The sequence below is a fragment of the Brachionichthys hirsutus genome, chromosome 4, assembly GCF_040956055.1.
Source record: "Brachionichthys hirsutus isolate HB-005 chromosome 4, CSIRO-AGI_Bhir_v1, whole genome shotgun sequence".
In the NCBI taxonomy this organism is placed as follows: domain Eukaryota; kingdom Metazoa; phylum Chordata; class Actinopteri; order Lophiiformes; family Brachionichthyidae; genus Brachionichthys; species Brachionichthys hirsutus.
Genome location: NC_090900.1, coordinates 12,565,394 through 12,575,009, shown reverse-complemented (window position 1 = coordinate 12,575,009; position 9,616 = coordinate 12,565,394). Strand labels below are relative to the sequence as shown.

The 9,616-nt window shown below is 45.1% G+C and overlaps 1 protein-coding gene across 1 annotated transcript; it reads left to right on the top strand.

Annotated features, from left to right (window-relative positions):
* The first annotated feature begins 1,971 nt into the window (after window positions 1–1,971).
* Window positions 1,972–9,248, top strand: tbx1 (T-box transcription factor 1). The gene is made up of 8 exons (XM_068738354.1): window positions 1,972–2,155; window positions 3,299–3,638; window positions 5,214–5,315; window positions 5,734–5,905; window positions 6,888–7,043; window positions 7,598–7,665; window positions 8,168–8,268; window positions 8,817–9,248. Exons 1-8 carry the CDS (start codon window positions 1,972–1,974, stop codon window positions 9,197–9,199), a joined length of 1,506 nt encoding a protein of 501 aa, XP_068594455.1. The 3' UTR covers window positions 9,200–9,248.
* Window positions 9,249–9,616: the final 368 nt, after the last annotated feature.

Below are 9,616 nucleotides of genomic sequence, written 5' to 3'. Positions count from 1 at the left end.
TCTCAACACAATGTTGACATGCAGCTATTTGTACATTTTATTAGCGCCTCTACCTGCTGCTTTGTTCACGCGTGGTTCGACTCTTACTCACTCCGATAGAAAAATGCATTTGAGTCGTATCCACGTGAAGCTTTGAGTTTCATGAATGAAACGATTTGTTTTTCCGTCGCTCCCTCTACTTCTACATTGCTCTTAAAATTACGAATCTATTTTTACGCGCTTGCGCGTGCGAGTGCAAGCTCCTTGTGTGTTTTTCCGTTCCACGTTGCAGGTATAGAAGTCGGCCTTGTGTGTTCAGACGCGCAGCTTTGAACGCCTCCGCCGCGCTCTGGCTGCCGCTCAGGCCTGCGAGCGCATTCCAACACAGTCCCTTCCTATTTTGATCCGCTGCTGTATTTTGTCTGTTATCACCTGAGCAGGCCTATTTACAAAGGAGGCTTCCGACTTGGCAGTGATGAAGTGAGCCGGCTTGGATGGCATCACATCTGATAAAAGTCACACACTGGCAGGAACACGTCGTCTTGGCGATGGTTTGCGCTGGTTTTGACTGCGCCATGGCTGATATGTTTTATGGCACACGGCAATTCAATGTGCGCAGGCCACATGGGGTGCGTCTCCCTTCTGTGAATAAATGGAGTGCTCCAAGCGTAAGTTACAGCTTCATTTCTAACCACCTCGATCTGTTTTTCCAGCTTCATATTTGTTTTAACTAACATATTGCAGTGGTTTATTTACGTGCCATAAACCTCCCGTGGAGAAACATCCAAGACTAATCGGGCTAATCCTCAGGCGGCTTTGTCCCATTAGAACCCCGCTGGAGCCTTCATATATAAATGCATTAACTCCGGTGTAAATTAGACTAAACGGGCTTTTCCGCAGCTCCAACCAAACACATCTTTGGTTGCTGCGAGCTGAAGCTGAACCTCGATGGGCTGAGAACCCACAAGGTGACAGAGGAGCGCCAGGCGGAAAGGTCAAGTCCAGCTCCGGTCTGAAGAGCCACGTGTGTTTATTGTGTTTACTGACTGCGTTTTTAAAAGTATTTGTATTTCTTTTTGTTTATTATAAAAAGTTAAAGGGATGCGTAAATCTCAGATGGAGATTTTATTCTATAGAGATGGATGGATGGATGTGAAAAAGAGACAAAAGAAGACATTTTCTTAAATATAAAATCTGATATTACTATATTTCATCATGAACAATAACTTGGTACGTATTTGTCTTTAATTGAATTACAAACAATATCAATGTTTATCTGACTCAGAAACGTTTCAAACTAAACCAGAAAATGTTGAAAGGACTTATTAAATATTCGAGTTTAACGTGTGAAGTCATGCATTGCGTATTTGCGCGCGGCTTTGATGCTCCAGTCGAACTCAGCTATAAGCTCGGGCTGATTTTGGACTTTTCTTTTACACGGGCTCGTCGTTAACTGCAGAAGTAAAGCGCACTTTGAAGTCGGGCTTTGAGTTCAATTCAAACGCCTGACGCAGTATTACTGAAATAAAACCAGTTCAGAGCGCAGTGGCTCAGAGGAGGCGTGGATCGCGCTCAGGTTTGACATTCTCGTAGCAGCAGTAGCTTCTCCTCGAGCCTCAAGGCAGGACTCAGACGACACCAGCCCGCCACCGAGCGGAGGAGAAACAAGGGAAGCGCGCTCTCTCTCTCTCTCTCTCTCTCTTCTCTGGATGAACTGTGTTTTGACACCAGGACGTGTTTGGGGGGGGGGGTGTCATCAAATGATTGTGAGCTCAGAGGAGTCTCCACAGTAGTCGCGGGGATACTTTTTAAGAGCAGTCTATACCCAGGCTCTCGCGCAGACGCGGAGCGCCGGTGGCGGAATGTGAAAACCCCTTTTTGGCGCATGTTCTTCTCTATTGCGCGGAGCCTTCTCCTGCTTTCTGCGCGGTCGGAAAGCGGAGGAGAAGGAGGAGGAGGAGGGCCAACGTTTCCCGACTCGATCTATTGCCTATGGACGACAGCGGTCCCCTCTCTCCAAAGGCAAATGCGTTCAGTATTGCCTCCCTGATTTCGGCTGCCGAGCAAGCAGGAAACGCGGCGCTTTACAAACAGAGCCTCGGCCGCGACGCGCCAGACCTGCAAAACCAGAGTTCCTTTAAAATGCACTACAGCACTGTCACCCGGGAAATGGAAGGTAAATGTGTCTGTTGATGCCCCTCGAGCTGTTGGAGCTGCATGTCCACGACGCACGTTTAAATCAATGCGCAAAGCCGTTTGTGTGGGCGCGTTGTTTGGAATGCATTAGTATGGAAGTGCAATATTGTAAAATGAAACTATGGCACGGTTGAGCCACTGTATGAAAAAGAACGCAAACTCACTCCTATATAGGAGAAGTGTGTCTACAAAGCAACCGGGGGGGGGGGGGGGGGTCCCCCATTCCAAACCCCGAACGCGTTGGACAAAGAGTCAACTTTAATTCCTGGATATCGCATTGAAAATGAAGCCAGAGGGAGGAGGGATTACACTGGCACCCTGCGCGTAATGGTGAAAACAGACCATAATACGCACGTAAAGCGCAGTAGGGGGTGTATATCCCATCCATATATCTATTTGTCCAATAACAGGAGAGCAACAGTCACCTGTTGCTTGTTTATTTGTTCATGTAAATCAACCTGTGTTTACCCTAAGCTGCTCTTTTGTTTGTAAACGGGGGGGGGGGGGTGATACCCTTATCCAAAAGTTAAATGGGTGCCGGAAAGCCCATTAAAAAGGGGCGCGCTTCTCTGTCAATCAGTCTCGTCCCAGGGCGAGGAAAAGGCGCATTACCTGCAGTTCCTTATCTAAATAGAAATAAGAACCGGTTTTATCGCAAAGGGGAGGCCCTTGCGTCAGATAAGAGAGGCGACGCATAGCTGCAGTGTAACACACAGTGTAACACACAGTGCAACACACTGCAGCAGCGCAGCAGCGCACAGCAGGAGCCGCTCGGAGCGCCAAAGATCCGAAGCAAAACCGGACTCGGCCTCGCTCGAAGCTTGTTTTCGATTCTCCGAAAGAACCGCAGATCTTTTTCTTCACCATTCGGAGGTTTGGTATTTCGATCATAGTGCGCTGGCGGTGGATACAACCTCCGGGATTCATACGCAGCACAGTCGGAAACCTTTATACCGAACGGACTGCGTTTATGCGTAATACGCTCGACTGGAGACTTCCTAATTCTGCGTCTGTTTTATTCCCCGACTTAAATACATATTTGGTAAATCCAGTTTTTTGGGGATGATTTCAGCCATATCCAGTCCGTGGCTGACGCAGCTGTCCCATTTTTGCGATGTTGCAGCCTTCACGACGAGCAGCCTGAGCAGCCTGAACACCGCGGGGGGGTACCACCTCTCTCCATCCCCCGGGGACCCGTACAGCCAGCATGAGTCCCACTTCGAGCCTTGTCCCGCCGCCCAGCACACCTACAGCTACCCGGGCACGAACCCGAGCCAGGCCCCGCCGAGTGACGGCGGAACTCCAAACTGCTCCTCGTCTTCCTCCAACTCCACGCCGAACGGCAAAACGATCGTGAAGAAGAATCCCAAGGTGGCCAACATTAACGTCCAGCTGGAGATGAAAGCTTTATGGGACGAGTTTAATCAGCTGGGCACGGAGATGATCGTCACCAAGGCCGGAAGGTGAGCAGAGTCTGCAAAGATGGACATAGTTTGTAGATTAAAAGTACATTACGCGCCTGTATAAATGTCGGGCGTTTATGTTGATGAAACAATGAAATTATTCATCATATTTAGTTTAGCCTTTTTACATGGGCTATTAATAGCTTATTATTTAAACGAAAAACTATACGCGGATTAAAGAGTTATTTTAAATATGTATAGTTTTTTCTTCTTAAGAACTGTATGCACACGTTTTTCATGCCGGAAACTCTCTGGTGTCTTTCTTTTTTATAAAACAGTGTATTTATTTATAATCCTGTCCTGCGCATTTAGGAATGAAAAGAATACAAGCTAAATTAAAGCAACTAAAAACTGAAATTAGTGTCAGTGCATTTGAAAGTATATTTACTTAAACTCAAACAGTCGTTTGCTGTTTTAAAGCGCGTGTACGTGTGTGTTTTGCGCATGCATGCAAGCAGCCACCACCACATTGATCCTGGATTTCGTGAGTGTCACTTCCAGGCATCAGATCGGTTCGGTTTCATTCCAGCCTTTGCATTATACTTTTGTTTTAATTATATGATCCTCGTTGTGGGAGTGTGTGTTTCTGCAGCCTTAGGACGATCCATTTAACTAACAGAGATTACGCAAATATTATAAAGTAAAAACAGAATATATACATTTTGAGGGGTTTTTTCGGTGTTTCCTTTTAATAGTTTTACGCTGCTTGAATCCTCGGGCACAACCGAAAACGTGCGGGCTTTGACCTGTGACCCGCATTGAACGCAAATATAATGTTACACTTGCGTTACTTCTAACCATTAAATGTTAACTATTACAGGTGCATGTGTCTGTCAATGTAGTGTTTAATGCATTGCATTGTAATAAAATAAAGAGGTATGAGATAATTGATTAAATCCTGAACGTGCAGCGTAAATCTTCCCTCTGCGCTGTCTGACAGGAGAAAGGCGAGCTGCCTGGAGCTCCTTCAGCCTCACCTACCCACAACACTGACGTTAATTGAGCGTTGATTTTAAGATCACTTTCACTGATTTGGCGGATTACTCAACTTTCAGCAAGTGATTTTCAGAGTAACATATATCGGTGATATAGCCATGATTTAAGAAAAAAATCACAGCAAAACTGAAGGTTTAAAAATATACTGTCACTAAGTTTAAAGAAAATATTTATTTGGATATGAATATCCAGAGAGCATTGCTTCTAAAATTGTATTTTCCGAATCTAATTCTTGATATTTTATTACGATGATGAAAGGTGAGACTCTCTGGAGGATAATGTCACACACCCCAGTGCGTTTTGTGTGTCTCCTTTATTTATTTGGGACTCATCAAAAACGCAAACGCAAAGGAGTTAGAGGGTCAGGGTCAGAAATCACAACGGGGAACGTAAAAGGCAACAAACGCAAAGCTCCTTTCAGCCAGTGTGAAGCGTCTGTGTTTGTTGTCCCGCTTTGGATTAATTAGATATTGACTTATTTGATTAATTCAAAAATAATTAATTCATGCGCACACGCACGCATTGGAAACATTTCAAATTGAAATCAGTTTTTTAACTGCAGATTGTTTTCTTTCTCAGGAGAATGTTTCCAACATTCCAGGTAAAGATTTTTGGGATGGATCCCATGGCGGACTACATGCTCCTAATGGACTTCCTACCTGTAGACGACAAACGTTACAGGTAACGTTTTTGGATGGAATCTGACTACCGAAACAAACACAGGCCACTCAACATTGATCCGATTCGTGGACTGCGCTTCAGCGCTCACACTTTGCACTGTTTAAATGTCTTCGCAAAAAAACACCCTGTAATTAGATCATCATTAGCGAGATAATAATAATAATAATAATAATAATCCTATCAAAATGGATTTAATGAATGTTTTGAATGAAACATGGACACATTGTTTCCACAATTATTATTGATCATCATGCGTAAAAGACATAGGTGATTATAAGTCCTATTTTTCATGTCCCTTCAGGTCACGCAAACGCTCGCTGGAAAATGTTGTATGCGCGTGCAGGGGACGTTTACTGACGTGGATAACGTCGGGAAAACGAAACCCCGGTGTCTAATGAATTTTCTTTCGGTCTCACAGGTACGCTTTCCACAGCTCATCGTGGTTGGTTGCCGGTAAAGCTGACCCTGCCACACCGGGCAGGGTCCACTATCACCCGGACTCTCCGGCCAAAGGCGCGCAGTGGATGAAGCAGATCGTCTCCTTTGATAAACTCAAACTCACCAATAACCTGCTGGACGACAACGGCCATGTAAGCCCGCGGGTGGAAATACACAAGCAGAAAAAAACTTGCGTAAATTATAGGCTTGCACGAGTTTGACTGAGACGCATAATGTAGCCTGCCTGGTTTCATATTTTACCGGCATATTAAAAACCCATAAACGCTCTATTTAGACACATTAAATCTGAGCAGAGCGATTACTGGCGCTGAGGAGATGAGCAGTTTTGTTCGATACACTTATTAAACCTTGATATTCAGACTCCCACTAAGATGCTGCCAAAAGCTGATCCCAAAACCACGAAATGGCACACGGGCAACACCAGGCGTCACTCCAGCAATGACGACAAGGAAGTGGAATATTTCACCAGTGGAAATTATTTCTGCATGCCCTTCCTGCTTGATATTTCACTCTGCCGACGGCTTTCCGCGCGTCACAGTAAAATCAGAAAGATCAGGGATCAGGGGGTCGGGAGTGCTGGAAGGTGACGGGACAAACGGGGAGGCGCGCTCCCGAGGCCTGAAATGAGTTAATGCGAGATTATTTGAAATTAGAAACACGCAAAAAAAAAAGAAAAAAAAAAAAGCCTTTTCAAATGTGAAAACGTTGAAATTGTGTGCCTCTGTTTATGTCTTATTACACATTATACTCAGGTGAATTCTGATTTTTAACTTGATTTACCAAAACGTAATATCATTTTAACATTATAGATACACTATTAGAAAAGAGATCACAGTTTTAACAAGAATAATAATTCAAAACAAACTTCTATAGGTGCAATTAATCAAACGGTCCTATTTGTTTTTTAATCTATTTTATTTCTATATTTTTACCTGTGCATGAAACCATCCTAATTCTTTTAATTGGTTATGATGTTAATTTTGATCAAATTATAAGATAGAAAATAACTGACCTGCGCAGCGGGGTCTTCGATCTGTCAGCACGGGTACTTTATTATTAATCATAATTGTTGTTTTCCTGTATGAGTTCTGATGAATCCTCTGGTTATCACAGATTATTCTGAACTCCATGCACCGGTACCAGCCCAGGTTTCACGTGGTCTACGTGGACCCCCGAAAGGACAGCGAGAAATACGCAGAGGAGAATTACAAGACTTTCGTTTTTGAGGAAACCCGCTTCACAGCGGTGACAGCGTACCAGAACCACCGGGTAAGCAGCCTGATGGCCCCGGAAAGCGTAAACCGAGTATATATGTGGCTCAGTGTGAAGGTTAAATATTTGCGATGCCACGAGAAAGGATAGACCATAATGTAAAACCATGCTCATACATAAATACAATGAAAAGTTTGGTTATTCTGCGCTATAGACTTAAGTTCGAATGCGCACCTTTGAGTGTTTCCTGCGCGTAAATTTGAGCTCCTTCTCTGCGCACTCCCTGCTGTTATCCATCCGCCTGCGTGCGCTGAGCTCCTTCTCTGCGCACTCCCTGCTGTTATCCATCCGCCTGCGTGCGCGTTTTATTGATTCAGAGTGAAACCAGTTTACAGTAATCAGCAGTTTAGCAGTAACTGTAGGAGTCACTGCATTTAGGACAGATGATAGGGGGGGGGGGGGGGTTATACAAGTGCAGTGTTATACAAGTGCAGAGATAATCATAATACAGTTCTGCATTAACTGGTCATTGCGTTATGATTACGCAGCTGTCGTGTTTGCCTGCGTGACGCAGCGCCGACGTTTATTCGATGCTGTGTTCTGGATTTCAGATCACGCAGCTGAAGATTGCCAGCAACCCTTTTGCAAAGGGCTTCAGGGACTGTGATCCGGAGGACTGGTGAGCGGCCGCACTCTCACTCCACGCGGTGTAAAACACGCCAGGGCGCATTTACAAGACAGATCTTTTGCGTTTGACTTATACAGGTGTGGGTGGAGTAGGTGCACAAAGGGCCACGATGAGAGGCATGGAATTTAGGAATCACTTCAGTCAACTGAGACAAATGACCAAACAGTGTTGTAATTGTCACACTAGAGTAAACCCCACCCATCTGGTGGATCAGGCAGTGGAACGCGAAGCTATTGGCTATTTTTCCTGTAAAGAATTAACTGAAGCCGTTTCAAGTTTGTGGGATTTGTTAATTATTTAGAATTACTGTCCGCTCTGAGTCGTGTAATTGTTCGCTCTGCTTTTCAGTCTTTGTAAACTGAGAGCCCGTCAATAAGTAAATGCTCGTTTCATGCACCGGTGTGAATTCTATCATTTTAACATAAAATAAAGAAATTGTGCATTTGTCATTCATTAGATGAGAATGTAACTGAATCCACTCTCCCTGTTCCAGGCCCAGGAATCACAGGCCAGGCTCTCTGCCAATAATGAGTGCCTTTGCCAGAACAAGAAACCCAATGTCGTCGCCCCCTCAGCACAACGGCACGGAGAAAGGTCTGCAGCTCGATCTTTGTTTCATCAAATCTAAAATAACAGAGTCGCTTTGCCTTGGTCGAGCCTTTAGGAGAGAACTGTGGGCACATTTCACCTCATTTATCACTCACAGAATCAGATCTATTGTTGTTTCTATCGTTAAAAACACTAAATTGAATTCAGTTAGTGTCATTTACTGTAAATAGACTTTCTGTCTTGCATCATCGAGACTGACAATTTTATTTATTCATCAAATCGTAATTTGATCAAAGAAAGACAAATCCTTCAATCGATCTCAAGAAATATAATAAGCTATAGTTTATGGGTAAACTATTTATCAGTTTATTACAAAATATTTTTGAGTAAAACAATCTTTATGAATAATCGGAGACCAGACAATAATCATGTACATTTGTCAGAGTTTGAACACAGATTTCAGAAACCTACAGCTGCTTGTAAAACAGCACAAAACTATAGACACGATCACTGCTAATACAAATATACCCACCCTGCTGTTACAAAGTAAGTATAATAATAACCTGGTCATCCTCATATCTCTTCCGGTACAGAGGACAACAGGCGGGAATATGACCGAGACCCCAACGGGACCCCCATACACGCCGACCCAGCTCATCATCTCATGTCCCGGGTCCTCAGCCCTGCCTTGCCGGTCCCTGGAGGCCTCCATGCCGTCCCGCTCACCAGCGGACGACCCAGCCCTCCTCACGACCTTCGGTCAGAACCCCATGCTCTACCCCCCGACACCCTGCACCACCACCCTTACAAGTACCCCACCACCTACGAACACTACCTGGGAGCCAAGACCAGGCCGTCGCCCTATCCTTTACCCAGTATCAGAGGACACACGTACCACCACCACATGAACCCAGCCACGGCTAACATGTACTCTGCCACCAGTGGCCCCTCTAACTATGACTACGGGCCCAGATAATGACTACCCTCCACCGGGGCCAACAGCGCACGGCACTGTAGGAACGGACACAGGCAGGGAAGGCAACACAGTCCTGTCTATCGATGACTTTTGCATCCTGCAGGGTGCGTTCACCGGATGAAGCTCCCATCTGCTGGATAAACCCTGGTGTATTTATTCAAAGGAAATGCCTCTTCCTTAAGCACAGGCACCTGCTCCGAGTCCTTGAAGAGGTCCGCTTTGACATTTGTTCACAAATGGCATAAGCGCCACACCCGGGCACCTCCCGCCTGAGCGGTCAGACATTGAGCCAGCAAACAGAGGAGACAGGAGGGACATCTCCCTAACACGGGCAATGCCATTGATCACAGACTGGAATTGATTATTTTGTGTGTGTGTGTGTGTGTGTGTGTGTGTGTGTGTGATGGATGCACTTTT